We start from the raw sequence: 17,251 nt of genomic DNA, 5'->3' as shown, positions 1-17,251 counted from the left end.
CAGGGATGCGGAGCAATATTAGAAAAACATATACACAGGCCCCCCCCATCTAATCCTGCGCTTATGAAAAATTAATATGTCATCGGAGAGGGCACAAGAACGAGAAAAGATTAATGCAAGGCGCTTATAAATTACAAGCACGCAAACTGATTTGATTAAAAAATAATCTGGGGCCTGGACATTGCCTGGTAATATCCACAACACTCAACTTATCCCTCTCCCTTTCTCTCTGTTTTTTTCTCTCTCCTTCTTTCCCACTCTCCCTCTCTCTCTTTCTCTTTTTCTCTTTCTGTCAGATGGAAACGATTAAAGCAGGTCACATGGAGGCTAGTCAGCAGCATTCACATGTTACACACACATGTTAGAACCTTATCTTAGGCAGAGAGAGAGAGCGAGATGAGCGATAACTTAGAAGAAGAAGGGAAGCTTATGGTTCATATGTGTTTTTTTTGTTTTTTTCTCTAGTGTGTGCGTACAGTACGTACGTGTGTGTGTGTGTGTGTGTGTGTGTGTGTGTGTGTGTGTGTGTGTGTGTGTGTGTGGACTTACGGTCAGTTCTCCGGCTGTCAGTCAAGTCTCGGTCAGGGAGGTTGTGTCCAGGCCTGGAGGAAGAGCGAGGAGGTCTCTCGCTGTCCTCAGTAGTGTCTTCTGAAAAACGGACAAAGGAAATGACTACATTACCCATGATGCTCTCTAAAAAATGGCATACACTGGCTGAGGCACAAAAAGAAATAAAAACCTTCCGTGGTTTATCAGATAGTGCGCTATCATATTAGAGTCTTTTTGAAAATATTCCTGCTTGTACATGCTCAGTTAATCCTCGTAAAACCTCGACCCTACTGTTCTGTATTTCTCAGCAGCAAATAATGCTTCTAGTGACGTGAACACATGTTCTGTTGAAAATAGCCCCGCCGTGCCACTTCTACTGGGTGAAACATAATACATTCAAGGCCTGTAAGCAGACAGGTTGTGTGACTACAAAACATGTCCCGCATGGAAATTAGTTCAGTCCACTTTGATCCCCTTTCCAAAAATATATATTCAAAGAAAGTTACTTGTCTATATATTTTCTTTTAAATAAATGTTAACGATGCAGTACACGGTCTTTCGAAAATAAATGTAAACTAAAAAAAGGTAACATTTACATTATTAAAAAGGCAATAATATAAACTGAGAAATATATCTATTAGAAATATTTATTTGATATAAATGAATAAGCTGTCCCCAGAGTGTAATATGGTCAAGTTATTTAGTTGTGATTTAAGTCAGATTCACAGTTCTTCCCCAAAACTACATAGTGCACCTTTAAATCTTTTTCCTGCTATTGAATATATATATGTTGATAAGGTTATATTACAGCAATGATAAACAGCAAAATTGTACAGTTTTAATGTGAAAACATAACTGTGTGAAAAAGCTATACACTCTACTTTATTAAAAGCAGTGTGAAAAACAATTGGACATCATCACACAGCCTCAGACACACATTTTACTGTATGAGGTCGCAGAAGCAAAAATAAAAAATCAAAACGCATATATATATATATGTGTGTGATGTTACTGTATATAGATACTATGTCTATGTAGTACTGTACAAGTCTGTACAAAATGAACTTGCGTGCACACACACACACACACACGCGTGCACAGACACAAACCAACACACACGTGCAGCTCTGTACTATTAGCAGATTAGCCTGCCCATCTCTGAGAGTTCAGCCCCTTGTTTGATAATTCTGTGTATCTGCAGTGTTCTGCCAGTGGATTAAAGTGTGTGTGTGTGCGTGTGTGTGCGCTTTGTGTGTGCGTGTGTGTGTACAAGTGTGTATGTGTGTATATGTGTCGCCAGCGCAAGCTAACACTAATCCTAGCCAAGCCCCAGCGCTCCCTTTCATCCAGCCATCATTTGTCTCCGGCTGGGCTGATGTCACTTTGTAATGAATTTTGAGCAGTCTGAGAGAGGCCAGATAACCAGGCATGCGCACGCACGCGCACACACACACACACACACACACACACACACACACACAAAAAAACATATATACACACATATATAGTACCCATCTCAGGGTAGCACACACAAAATGCAAAATCAAACAGAAACACTTGCACACAGGCGTCAAATCATACACACGCAGTATCATATTCACACACACACACACAGACGCACACAAGGAGCAAAAGCGTTAAAAATTTCATGTCTTCTAAACGGGGGGAAGGGGGGCTCTCTTTCACCACAAACCCCTCCTCACTCTGCCAGAGAATGAAACTGGTGTATGCGTCTGTGTGCATGTGTGTTTGTGTGAGTGTGTAAAAGAGCTGCGCTCATCAATCCTGCACTGCCTTAATAGCCATATTTTACAACACACACACACACACACGCACAGACATATTCATAGAAATCAGGCAAAGGGTGCATTGAGGTCAGCTTGCATTTGCATACAATCACTTTGGCCATTGTATGACCAACATAAGGGGTCTGCAAAAACCCCCCTCGGAAACATGATATGATTAACCCTTTCACATACGGCGGGGTGCACACACTCACGCACAACCAAAGACACACACACAGACACACACACACACACACGCACACACACACACACACACAAAGACACAGACAGACACACAGACTAAGTGCTGGCGCCGTTGCTTTAAGCGCAACACATTAAGTGGACATTATATACAGCATGAAATTTTCATGGCAGATGCTGGCATGTGATTGAGGAGAAAATTTCTGGTTGTGTGTGTGTGTGTGTGTGTGTGTGTGTGTGTGTGTGTGTGTGTGTGTGTGTGTGCGCGCGTGTGTGTTCGTATTCATGAACAATGTCGTATTTCTGCATTTGCACACGCATGTACACATTTCGCACACGTGTATACGCAATCTATTTCAAGGTGTGCATCTCTGCGTGTGTGCGTTTGTGTGTGAAAGAGCGAGAGGAGAGTGGGACTGCACTCTGCTCCTGATGTTTTATTAATACGTTGGTGACAACGGGATGAAATATCTCCTGTCAGCCAAGAGAGCCCGGGCTGCAGAAATTGCAATTTTCACTGCCGGTGCTGCAGCGTCCATCTTTGTATTTTAATTCAGCCCACCTTCGTAAAGAGGGAAAACAGGAAGGATAGCCTGTGCATCTGTGTGTGTGTGTGTGTGTGTGTGTGTGTGAGAGTGAGAGAGCAAGAGAGAGTTGGTTTAAATGTGTGTGCAGTGGGTTTGAAAGTCCTTCTTCGCTGGTTTATCTTTTCTCTGTACTTGACTTTTGTTCGATGCCAAGGAAAAGCAAATGGCACAAATCGAACAGCATGTTTCAAGAGTGGGAAAAGGAGGGGAGGAGGAGGGTCAGAACAGAAATACAGAGAGAGAAAAATAAGCTCTCCAAGATCTCACACACTGCAAGGTCAGGACAATGTCTCAGAAGAAAGAGTAAAAAAATAAAATGAAATAAAATGAAAAAAAAAAAAGATCTCAAAAAGCAGGAGGAAAAATAAACACCTTTTCATTTCCTTTGTCAGTGTCTGCCTTCATTCCTTCAGCTCACCCCACAGTATATATATACATAAATATGTAACAAAATCCCCTTTAATTCTACTTTATTATTATCATATATTTTCACTATAATAATATACTGTAGGTTTGAATGTATATCCCAAATAAATTCAATTTCATATTATTTCTGTCACTTTAAACTGTTAGTCAGTGGTCAATATCATTCACAAAATGTCAAATAACACACTCAGAATAATAATGAGTGTTAACTTAAATGTATTTACCTTAAACTCAGCTTTTACAGGTTTAACCTTAATTTGTATGACACTGCTTGGTATGATGCCAGCTGTGATTGCGCAATTCATGTGAGCCTTTTCAAGCAAATTCAGCCCTCCCTATTTTCTCTAGCAAAAAGTGAGCAAAGTCAGGGAGGATAAGGCTCTGGGGAAAGAGGTCAGAGATGCAGCTGGTGCTTGATCATGACATTACTAAACCACCATCTTAAGTAGCCTCTAGGGGGCAGTCTACCTGTAGCTAGACAGGACACAAGAGAGACGAGAGACAATGAACAGAGAGGAGGAAAGAGAGGGAGGAATGAGGGTGAAGAGTGGGTGAAGGAAGAGAAAAAGAGGAAAGGAGGGGTGATCATCTGGGCCTCATCAGGGTTTTTTTTTTTAACTCCTTTCCCCTTCTAGTCGGTTAGATCTGTGGCGAGTGTGTGTGTGTGTGTGTGTGTGCGTGCGTGCGCACACACAGGGAATGTGTTTCCAAACTGAGGACATTCCCAGACGAGCTCTCTCAATACATCAGCACAGCGTCTGCCCTCTGACTGACCCTGACAGTTACACACCACATGAGTGTGCAAGCGAGTGCGCGTGCCAGTTCGTTTGTGTGTGTATGTGCGTGAGCACACGCGTTCCGAGTGTGCTTGCGTGGATGTGCGCCATTGATCAAGTGAGTGAGACAGTGACTGCATGTGTCTGCATGTGAGTTGTCATGTGCAAGTGTGTGTGTGAGAAAGAGAGAGAGGGAAGGAGGGAGAGAGAGAGAGAGAGAGAGAGAGAGACAGAGAGAGAGAGAGAGAGACAGAGGGTTCTGCGGCAGGGACTCTTAACCATCAACTTAATCGCTACCAGAGGACGCACAGCAAAACTTTCGCAGTCACCTTCCAATGCCTCTGTGTGCGCACACGCACACACACACACACACACACACACACACACACACACACACACACACACACACACACACACACACACACTGGGAGTGGGTCAGGCTGTGGAGGGTGTGTGATTTTGGCAGCCTGGTGGGACTCTCTTTGATGTGGGTCGGACGGAACATTAAAGCCGGCCGGTGAGCTCGAGCTAACCACAGACCCTGGGTCCGATTACCTTGCAACCAGCACCAGCCTATATTTAACCGTTAGAGGAAGAATAATTAAGTGACTCCTGATCAGGGCTACAGCTGAAACAGCCTGGTTTTAGATAAAACTATTAATTGGAAGCCAGTGTAACCAATTAGGTCCCTGGATGAATAACTCTCTTGTTTGTCCAATAAATAACATGTTTGGTTTCTATGATGTTGGGGAAAGGAATAATTTTAATAGGAAAATATGTTAAAATTGCTCATGAGACATTGCAGTCGAAATTAGAATTAAACAGAAAAAGAAAGACAAGCCCCAACATTTAGATGCAGAAGGACTGGGAGAGAGATAACAGAAAGAGATGTTTGCAAAGAAAAAGATGGAGGAATAGACATATGGGAGATGGAAGCAATGGAGGATGTATTGAAAGTGTCAGTGCAGTGAGGTTGTGTGTGTGTGTGTGTGTGTGTGTGCCCTCTAGCTGTATAATGACCTGCTCTGAGACCACTCGCTCCCCTTGCCGTCTCCCCCTAAGGGCCCATAACCGCCATGCCGGGTCATTATGTGCCCGTTGGAGGACTCAGTTGCACAGCACACAACCGTGGAGCAATGCGGTGCGTGCGGAAGAAACTGGACACGGCGGCTCCAAAATGGCTGAATTCATTAGCCGGGCCAGAGCTGCCTCTAATTTGCTTTCTCAGGGCTAGGATGGTGCTCATTAAAGGGGTAAAGGAGTAAAAAAAAGAAATCTTTTTTTTTTTTTACATTATTGTTTATTCTAAATCATGGACACTATGAAAGCGGAGCATCAAACGAAACAGTAATTGCTGCCAAAGACAGAAAATGTATGAGAAATGCTCCAACAACTAGACTGAGAGGTTAATGCTGTGTAGCTGTTAGGACTCTGTGTGCTACAATATCATCAGTGCTGTTGTGTTTTTTGTCTAGATATTATAATAAAGGCTAGATATGGTCTTTGTGTGCTGTATCTGTGGTAGTAATGCAGCCTTAATGTTTTGCGTAACACCCGTGACTGCCATGTCTCCCCCACTTAGCCGTGATGTTGACGCTGATTTCTTCTTACAACTCTGGTCATGTCCCCTGTGAGACCACGTGTGCATGTGTGCGTGTGTGTGCATGTGTGCATGTGTGTGTCTTTGCGAGCAATAGGGGCCCTGTGATGTCACATTCCTGCGCCGCGCGCGTGGCTCTAGTTTGGCCCCTAGGTTTTAAAGGGGAAAGCTTTGAAACATTACACCATCCCACACAGTCACAGCCGTTTTGCGCGGGCACACACACGCACACACACACACACACACACACACACACACTCACAGTCAAGGGCCAGTGGTAATACTGCCAGGGTAATAACCTTACAGACTTACTGATCTCCCTCCCTCCCGTCCTCTCACCCTCAAATCTTTATTTACCCTACTCTCCCTCTTTATCCCCCCCCTCCTCTCGTTCTCCCTGTACCTTTCCCCCCGAATTTCAGCGCGTTTAACAAGCATTTAGATCTTAACCAGATGTTGTTAATGTAGCATGTCTAAAATACTAAACATCAACCCAGCAGAGAGGGGGCTACAGCTCCTGCACAGGGCCTGGGAATAACTGACACACTCTCTCTCTCTCTCTTACACACACACACACACACACACACACACACACACCTGCACTCCCTCACACACACCTACACGCGAAAAAACCATCACTGCACACATCCACTCCCACACAGCGTTCAACGTATTTCACGCACAGAGGTCCACAGCCCACATGCTAACATGTAAACAGACACACACCAGCACAAGCAAACACACGTGTTTCCATCCACACGCTCCGATCCACCCCGGCCGCTCACTTATTGCTTAAAACACATGAGAACTTATTACGGCAGCGAAAAATATCTATTGTTTCAGGTTGACTCTGAAAGCCAGACAATGGGATTGTCACATTTAATACGCTCCTGGTGTGAATGTCAATAAGTTGAACTGACAGAATATGCTGAAAAAAATGACTTTTGTGTAAAAAACGCTTGTATCAGCAGCTCCAAATTTGCTTTGTTGTTGTCAATTACGACTTCCTGAGACACTTCATTGTATTTTCTTTCACTCAAATTGCCCGCTCCGCTGTCTTGCAGGCGACTAACAAAACACCTATTACTCCTTTGAAAAAAAAAAGAGGAGAGAGAAAAAAAAAAAGAAGAAGAAGAAAATCATATGAATAAACATAGCCAAGATTAAAGGCTTGCATGTCTTGCTTGCTGCGCAGACAGAAACTGTTGTTTTGTGTTAAGAGGGGTTCCATTTTCGGCGCTGCGAGCACTGGGGGCGATGATGTTAATGATTCTTTAATAGCAAATACAAAAGGTTTTCACAGGACAAAAATATGGCTTCAAAAGGTTCAGTGGTGGGAAAAAGAAAAAAAAAAGTGCTGCAACACCTGGCCTTATACAATAGGCTAGTACACCTACTGTACGCCTCCACACGTGTGCAAACACACACACACACACACACACACACACACACACACACACACACACACACACACACACAAACACCTGCATCTTACACAACAGCCATATTGCATTTCGGCTGTTTGAATCACCTTAGGCTGAGTAGGTGAATTGAGGAGGCGGCACGGCAAGCTTACTGAGGGATTTAGGAATAATTTGAAAAGAAGATTCCTCTTCTCTGTTTCATCCCCCCACCCCCCCCCAACTCTTTCTTTATTTGCTGTTTTTCCTGGTCTTTTATGATTCCCCGGTCCAATATTTATCTAGTCCCTGATTATAAACATCTGGCCGATGGGGCAGTCTGCACAGCGGCAGCCGCAAAACACACACACACACACACACACACACACACACACTCTCTCAGAGAGTCGCACACATAGTGGAAATATCACACACGCTCGTCAACGTGACCCTGTCAGGTCCAGACTGGAGGACGGACGGATGGAGGGAGGGAGGAACAGAAAGAAAGAGAGCGAGAGAGAGGGACCAGACAGAGACAGAGACAGAGAGAGAGAACGAGGAGCTGAGGGTTAATGGCCTTCCCATCTCTGTGATAAGAATTCATTCTGTTCTATTACCAGCACTTATCTACAGAGGCTGCTGTCTTTCCCCTCTCTCTCCCTCAAAAACACACACACACACACACACACATGCACACACACGCACACACACACACACACACATACAGGCACGCACGCACAGCCAGGGTCCGAGATCAATAGATGAACCTAATGAAGAAAGCAGCTGTTTCTCGGCATACCTGCTCAACTCTATCAGCCCAACAAGATCTCCCTGCCGCATTCATCTGTCTATCTATCCATCCATTTATCTATCCACCTATCTATCCATCTGTCCATCTATTTTTATATCTTTTCACACAGCTATCCATCCATATACCTACCCTATCTGTTCCTCGGTGCCTCCATTTATCCCTCTATCCGTCCATCCATCACTACACTGGTAAACAAAGATGCCGGCAGGATAGATATAGTTTGCAATTGACCAGACTGGTCCTTGTCATGTATTCAAGGTTTATTTATTTTCCGGGAACTAATACGAGGCAGGGAATCAGGGAATCTAATAAAATGGCTGCCATGGTTTAAGAGAATGGCTCTGTGTGTGTGTGTGTGTGTGTATGTGTCTATGCTTAAAATAGGCCTGTGACGGGCAGTGGCCAAATGGATAATGCTTAAACAGATCTTTATCCTATTGGGCTACTGTCCCGTTTTTAGCAGCATAAAAACCATCTGCTTTCAGAGCCACCAAAAACAAGACTGTAATCCTGGATGGAAATCAAAGAAAATATTTAAGTAGATAGAAAGGGCAGATAAAATACAGTTATAGGATCGCGGAAAGTTGTATTGTTTATATGGGCGTGCGGTTTTCGTCAAGTCATTTCTTAAAAATAAAATTTGGGGACAAGAGCGCACAGAGAAATGAGTCATCCTCGCGTTGAAGAGCTCCACATTTGTGATATTTCGTAATAAAGAAAATGCTGCATTAAATTTCTCAGCCAGGACGGCCGTGTGTTTGTGTGAATTACACATAAAGAAATTTGACAAAGAAATTACTTCAGGTTTCCATTCATTCTATTCATTTTCAGAGCTTTTCTATGACTGCATTCCTTATTGATGGGCGCCTCATATGAGCCCGGAGCACCGCATAGCTGCCATTAGCACATAACAATTTCGTATGCTGACAATAAGTTCGTGTGACGCGTCTTTTTGCCAGAGAGAGAGAGAGCCGAGTGCGCAAAACAAAAATGTGTGTATCATCAGGGCCTTGTTATGTGTTGAGGTTAGGGAGGATGGCAGGACTCCTCAACATAAGAAGAATAGAGTCACGGAAGAAAAAGAAAAATATCTTCGAGCCCAAATATTCATTAGGTTGCTCAGAATCATCTCCAAAAATGACCACATGGAACCTGTAATACATGGGCACATGTGTTCACATTCAACACACACACACACACGCAAATACACAGACCTGGGGCAACTGCCCCGGAGATGGTATTCACAGACGGTTACAAATAAGGAGTGTTGGCTTTCCTCTGACTTTCTCAAAAACATGCAAAAAATGTCCATTTCATTACTGGCTAAACAATGTCATATGGGCCCCCACTGGCCCTAATAGAAGCAGACAAAGACAGAGCAGCACACATATGCTTCGAATAAATCAGATTACTGAGGGGAGAGTGGGGGAGAGAAAGAGTGAGAGAAAGAGGGGAAGAAAGAGAGACACCGCCAGACACTTAGAGGATTGACAATATTCCCTTTTCTTGCTACCTCCACCCCTCCCCTCCTTGCTCCTTCCCTTCACTTTCTTAACTCCCCCAACTGCCCCCCCCCCAGTGGGATCTGTTTTAGATTTGAGCCAGTGCTAGAGCCATATCTCTACCTTATCTCTGCTAGCCGTCAGAAAACAGAAAGCTCCATGTTTCCATGCATTAGATTCCCAGCCCCTGACACGCCACTTGAAAATCTCACAGCCCCTCAAAATGGTTGAGCAGGAAAATAAAGCAGGAAAGATATCATTTAATCAAATGAAATTCAGGTTACCGGGTTGCTTCAATATCTTTTCTTTTTTTTTTTTCTTTGAATGCGCTCTGATACAGTGTCATATCAAAGAAAATGTCAGCCGTGAAAATTATGGAAATGCATTTTTGGCATTGTGACAACAAATGTCAGCCAAAATCCCCCGAAATGAGATCACTCTTTGAAGGGGCCACAAAGCATCATTAACTATATTTGAAAAGCCATCAGAATTTGAGGGGATGTGACATTTTTTACCCCCTGACCACCTCTGGGTATCGACCCCCATGAAGATATCCCATTGTGTTTTTGGCTCCAATTACGCATGTTCTCTGACGACTGTAAAGGGAGGTATTGATTCTCCTTAAAGTTGTAACAAAAAAAAGAAGAAAAGCATAGACAGGGTTGGGAATATGTTAACAATTTGAAGAAAAAGGAAAAATCCATATTCAAATGACTCCTTACATTGATTTATAATTAAGTCTTAATTGCGGCCAGGCTTGGACTTTCAAACTGCCCGATGACGTTTGCCGGGAAAGAAGATAGGGGAACATTATTGATACACTTTAACAGTGGTGGTCGCCCAGACATTGATTCAGCTGCTTTGCGGTGCCTTTGGCATGCTCTGAGGATCTAAATGCATTTGAGGAAACACACATACGCATACGTTTCTGAGAAAAGACGCGCATACACCTGCACGCACAAACAAATACACACACCGAAGTGAACTAACACAGCATAATTAACCTTCATCCGGGAAAAGTCAGGGTTGCCTTATCTGCCAACTTGACTGTGCATATGTGCGTGTATCTGTGTGCGAGAGCTTGTGTGTACGTGCTGTAATTACACCATTAGGTGTGGAACTGATTGACTTCAGATGGGGTTGCTGGAGGTATTATTCTAGGCGAAGGAAGTGAGTGAAAGGAACGTGTACGTGTGTGTGTGTGTGTGTGTGTGTGTGAAGTGTGTGCCTTAACCTCGAATGCAGATTTTTGTATCTCGCTGCATTAATCTGTGATCCGAGTGTGTGTGTGTGTGTGTGTGTGTGTGTGTTGTTTGCCTCTTCGCGCGCTTCACAACCCATGTGGCGATGTGTGAGTGTGTGTGTCCAAGCTCAAATCTGTGTGTGTATTTGTCCCCACGGGCCTAATCAGGTATCAGATACCTTTTGTTTTGGGAGCTCATTGATGGATGAAATCTTTATCTGTGCTATTGATCAGGAGGGCGCGGGTCCTAAACTGTCTGTCTAGCTGCCTGCCTGCTCCAGCTCTAACAAGATTGCCAGGGCCGAGTATATCAGTTAACATTTAATCAATGGCAGCTTAAGACACTGGGGCTAAGGGAAAGAAGCCCACCGCTTCAGCCCCCTGCCCCAAACCATTACCCGGGATTGAAGGGGAACTATACTTGTGTGTGTGTGTGGGTTCCAGATGATTACAAGGGATTGGGTCTGGTTGATCACATGTCTTCAGGGGACAGAGGTGTGTGTATGTGTGCGTCAGTGTTTACAGGCATGCGAGTGCTGGTCTGTCGATACATGTTAATATGTCAAAAACGCCAGAGGGGGCTGGTGTGTGTGTGTGCTACGCTGCTCTGAAGAAAATAGGAAAACTGAATGAAGTGACTGATGTGTTGGAGAAGAAAAAAAAAAATCACCATTCAAATCAAGTGAGGGCTTCAAATTGAACACGCCTGTGCGAAAACACACACACACACACTGCAGTGAAAAGATATGACATATCAGGCAATGCGTGATTTTTTTTCTGCCTGGCTTGCAAAAAGCCCCCTGATGGTAAAATGCAAAAAAGGAGAGTCAGCAAAAAAGAAATATGATCTCTTAGACATTTTTTTCTTGCTTTTTATTTTACCATCAGCTCATCTCGCTGTAAATGAAACCCCATCAGATCTAAGAGGCTGATCCTTCGTCTCCCATCTCAAATTTTTTCTTTCATTTTCTTACTCATGCTATCGCTGGACCTCATCATCATCAAATCTCATTTTGAGAGAATTAAAGATGTACTTACAGCATTTGCCTACATGCTGTGAGCTTCAGAATGACTGTGGAGGTGTGTATGTGTGTGTGTGTGTGTGTGTGTCAGGGGGTTGCTCTGACGGGGGAAGCCCCTCTCCCGTCCCTGCCTTTCGTCCAAAGCCTGGGAGATTCCCACCACCAAAAATCAATGTGTGTGAGAGCATATGTGCGCCAGTGTGTGTGTCAAGGTTTTGTAAGACAAATCTCTCCAGCGTGCGCCGCTTTAGTGCTATTGAACCAGGCTTCGATCACTCGGCCACTGTGAATAATGCAAGGGAGGCTACTGCTCACTTACAGCACAGGATGCTTGTGCGTGTGTGTGTGACAGGATGGTCCTTTTTCCTTCTTGCAAATGCAACAGGGCAGTTCTTCGACGTTCCTCCACTTGGCCCTCTTAATCTCGTGTCAGATACAGGAACTCCCACATTGATACTGTTTCTCCGAGTGTGTGCGCTCCACATGTGTGTGCGTGCACCAGTGTGTACGCTGGAGGCTCCTACAGTAGACAGGAAGAGCTTAACTCAAGCAGACAGCTCAGGCCTGCACTTTGACACACCCTGACTCATTACATACAGCCGGCACACAGTGGAATATTGTCATTAAAAAAGACAATTAGATATGAAGTCAAGGGAGCATCACTTACACACACATGGACACACACGCCCGCAAACACACAGCGCAGGGAAAATATAGGTGAACACACTCTCGTCTTCATATCCCCAGGTATATGAAGCGGAGATATTAATAATCACGACGTTACAGAGTAATTAAAATGATTCCAAATCATGAGTGTGTGTGTGTGTGTTTTGAGTGTGTGTGTATGTGTGCCTTCTGTTAATTAAGCTGAATGATTTGATATGACACAAACCATAATGCTTTAATGGTGTCCCATACTTGATGCGGCTGGAGGGGACGACAGTTGATGAGGCTATAGGGAGAGACAGGGCGACACGCACAAAAACAGATACAGCTGCGCACTGGCTCTGCCTGAGAGGAGCATCTCTTTTTTTTTCGACATAATTATCTGTGTCATCACTTATGAGGCAATTAAACAAACATCAGTTCCTATTTCCTCTCCCTCCGTCTCTCCTCTCCACTCATTCCGCTTCCTCATTCTCTCCTCTCCTGCCATCTGTGCTCCCATCGCCTCTCCTCTGCTCGCTTTATTTAATCTCCTCCTCCTCTCTTCTCCTCTCCTCTCCTTCTCCTCCACCTCTCCTCCTCCTCTCCCTCTCCTCTTCCTCTCCTCTGTGACTCCAGACAAGGTTTCAATTTCAGCATGCTGATTGTCTCATTGCCGACTCTATGCATGTCTAACACTTACTGGCACTCTGGGGACCGGCAATACACACCATAGAATGCCTATTACACTCCCACACGTTTCTGGGCAAGTGTGTGTTTCATGTTTGTATGTGTGTGTGTGTGTGTGTGTGATGTGTGTGTGTGTGTGTGCGCGGGTGTGTTTGTGTGGAAAGGGGTGATGAGGGTGTAAAATGCCTATTACGCTGAGAGTCTGGTCTCTCTTACACTGGAGAGAATTCTCCGGCGCCTAAAGAGCAGAAAATTGCAATGCTCCTCTTCCTCACTCCCCATTAACCTGCTTTTGAAACAAAGGCCTGGCACGTGTGTATGTGTGTGTGTGTGCGTGTGTGTGTGTGTGTGTGTGTATGTGCATGTGTGTATCCTTGCCCATTAGCCCCATGTGCCATCACGGGTAAAGTACCTTGTGGGCCCAACCAAGCAGAAACACCAGTGTCTTTTCTTCATATACCCTCCGTTCCTCTTTGTTTTCAATGTATTGTCCGGGCTACTTTTTTTTTGCACACCGCACTTTTACATAACAACACTCTCTGCTCACCATGTTTTTTTTTTGTCTTTGTATCCATTCATTCAAATTCTGAGAAATGTATATTTCTATGCCCCTAAGTGAACTTGTCAGTCATTTTTCCCCCTCCTTTCCTCCCATCCTTCATAAGAAATAGCAAAAGGGAGATCGCATCTTATGAAGAGCTTGGAGATGACTAAAGCAGCAGGCATATTTGTCTAATTTGCACAAAGACATCTACATCAAAGCACGAATCAAGACCCAGGCTCATTCAATGGATTTTGATCAGTCTATCCATTTCTTGTTCTTTTTTTTTTCTTCTCTCCCCCAGCATCCCTTTTCCTCTCTCCGTCACATTCCTCTTTTCTCTCTCTATTTTCAGAGCGTTATTAGAACATGATAAAAGCGAAAGGGATGTCATGACACGGGACCCCCTGTTAGCATTAGGAGGTGGGAGAGAAAACGAAAGAGAGAACGAGAGAGGAGAGGAGGGGGGTGGGGGGGATGGAAAGGGAGAGAAAAGATGAAAGAGATTTGTCTGGAAATTATTGCTCACAAGGCATTGATTCTCGGCTTTAATCTCACACAGTGTGCTCAAATTTCCTATTAGGGAGATGAAGAAAAGGAGAGAGAGAGAGAGAGAGAGAGAGAGAGAGGGAGATGGGTCTTATTCACATAGGTGGGGAGGTGAAACTTGGCATGGCTCTCAGTGTTGCTTTGGGCAGACAAAACGCATCATTTTCCTTATTCTGGAAAGGGAAGCGATGTTCAGAAACTTCTTTTTTTTTTTGCACACGTGTTTTCTTGCTTTTAAGGCTGCTAGTCTGCTGTAAGTAAACACCGGATCCTTATTGCTACTGAACCGCTTCAGGGTTTTGCATAGATACACATACGACAAGCCACTGACAGCTGCTATGGCTGCAAAGCTTCCTCCGGTTAGTGACGATTAGCCTTGGCTATAGGTAATCAATAGCCGCTATCAATTCCATACCTCCCACTGATGGATGAGGTAAAGAAAACGGAGGAGAGAAGTGAGGAAGAAGATAAAGCAACTGAAGAAAAAAGAAGTTGTTGCTGTTGCGAGAAAAAGCAGAAATTCTACCTGACAATACCTAAAGTAACGTCCCTGCTCTCGTCTTTTGTGCGAGTGTGTGTGTGCATATAGGCAGCCTTAAATGTCCATCTGTGAATTGAATCATCGGGGTCCGAGATTAGCGGCTGCTTGGGCCCAGCGAGTGCATTGCCTAGTTACCGCGGCTCCGGCTCCACACAACCCTCCTCCCATCACCGGATTGTTTGTCTTAATGCTGTGTGACATGGCCCATTGTTTTGTCCATCTGTGGTTAAGAGTCAATGGACAGAGGGTGTATGAGGGGATTGGGGAGAGAAAAGAATGGAGGTGAGGGAGAAGAAAATAAAGAAGAGTTGGGGTGAGTAGGGGGGGGGGGTGAAGGCATGAGAAAAAGGAGAGAAACAAGATGGGGACAAGAGCTGAAAGGTGAAAAAAAATTTTTTTTAAAAAGAAAGGTCAGAAAGAGACTGAGAGTGAAAACATGTAATATCCATGGGACTTCAATATGGACCTCGGACTCTACATTCACCACTTCCTTCTCCAGAGGCCTTCCAGTTCCATATGGAGCGGGGCCTTAAGCTCTTTGTGATATCACCGACGTGAAAGACGTCCTGCCCCTGTGACGCCAGTCCCCTCTTCAAAGGGTTAAGTCATATTTAGTATGCGTCCTCATAGCCCCACGGCTTTGTATTGTAAATAAGACTAATGTGGCATTGGTCAGGTATGCTAATTCAGATAATCAGCGCAATTTCTGCAAATTATAACTGTCAGTGTGGTGGGCACAGAACCTTGGCGGAAAACATGAGGGAACAATTTAGCCCGGGTAATACCCCTCCACCAAAGAGCTGCTCAACTCAAAGAAAAACAATCGGCCTGAGCCCATACCGCCCCGACACACCATTTCAAAAATAGTTTATGGTGAACGAGGCTCATTTTTTTCTGAGGCACAAGTCAGCCTGCTGCCCGTTTTTTTCCCCCTATGTGCACACACAGACCGCAAAGTAATTATAATTCGCTTGGATGGAATTATTCAAAAAATGACCACATCTTTTACTCTCTCAGCCATAGAGAATATGGTTTTGGGAAATTTGGGGCAAATTGCTACTTGCCGAAAATATAATAATATACATATATGAATGTGTCTTATTTTGATTTGACAAATGATTTAGAATGCAGTGCATTGTCTCCAACTAATTGTACGGCAATAAAAAGCTACATACCTCACCAAAATCCTCTTGGGTAAAATCACATCACTCTCATCAGAATAGTTCTCCCCAGGAGCTGCATTTTACTCATGTCGGGCACATAAAATAACATTCCACGGTTTTATTATGCGAGGAATGGATCCCGCCTGTCTGAAATCTGTGGACTTTACCTTTTATGTAAGTAACTTCCTGCTTCACAGTAAATGAGAGAGAAAAGGTCACGAATAATTTATTAACTGTAGGTAATCAGTTGTTTGGAAGTAAATCAATATCCAGTATAATTATCTGCCTTAACCTCTTAAACATCTAATCCAGATATAGATATCTAATGGGTGAGTACATCAGAGAGAAGGCATATGCAGCGGAAGCACAAAACGGCAACTAAAAAGGACGAATCGGTCCTCTGATGAGCCAGTCAGCCGGTCTCACCTACTGCATTCCGACTTGAAAAAAGAAAATGGCCACCACTGCGCTGACTCCAGCGGTTAGCTACATCTGGGTGTGTGTCGCATCCTTTCTCTCACTCCTTCGGCCATCCATGACTGTTTATGTAATGGCCACAAATTACTGAGACAAACCCTGGAAATAGACTTCTGTCTGAGGAAAGACCATCTTAGCAAAAAGGGAGAGAACCGCTGGAATGGCGAAACCACCCCCACCACCCAGAGGAAAAAAGATGAAGGAGTGAAAGTGAGGGAGGAGGGAAAATCTTATAGCTCAAAAGATGCCTCGGTGTCATCACATCTAACTGCTCTCCGGGAGACGACGGAGCCCTTTTCCCACAATGAAAATTGAATGGCTGTTTTTGGTGCTTTCGACTCGAGCTTGCGCTGGGTAAATTTGGAAACGAGGAATGTCGGCGCGCTTTCGAAACAAGCAAGCTGGCGTGCTCCCTGCCCGTTTCCCGTCACTTCCTGCTGGAGGCACACGCATACACATCTACAATCGGTACACACAGGCACATATAGTGATAATAAGTATCCATTAGTCCCAGTTTTTAGCCTACAGCTGTGGCGTAAATGGTTAGCACAGCTACGCTAATTTGACTAGAACCGAAAATGTCCCAGAGCCTTATCACTCAGAGAAAAACAAAGGCCTCTGGAAACACACACACACACATATATGCACACACATACACCCACACGATAAAAGTGTTGTTGGTCTCTCCAAGTCAGAAGAGGTCTTTTGTTTAAAAGGGGGACTCAGACAAAGAGGGTCCTCTCC

At 44.3% G+C, this 17,251-nt stretch overlaps 1 protein-coding gene across 1 annotated transcript in view; it reads right to left on the bottom strand.

The window, feature by feature from the left end:
- zfhx4 (zinc finger homeobox 4) overlaps positions 1-17,251 on the bottom strand; it is an 87,180-nt gene that overhangs the window by 18,194 nt on the left and 51,735 nt on the right. The window contains 1 exon segment of the mRNA XM_030398886.1: positions 550-648. Coding sequence (XP_030254746.1) covers positions 550-648 — 99 coding nt within the window.

The sequence above is a fragment of the Sparus aurata genome, chromosome 19, assembly GCF_900880675.1.
Source record: "Sparus aurata chromosome 19, fSpaAur1.1, whole genome shotgun sequence".
Classification (NCBI taxonomy): domain Eukaryota; kingdom Metazoa; phylum Chordata; class Actinopteri; order Spariformes; family Sparidae; genus Sparus; species Sparus aurata.
The sequence above is the reverse complement of the archived record's forward strand: the minus strand, read 5'-3'. Positions and strand labels throughout refer to the sequence as shown.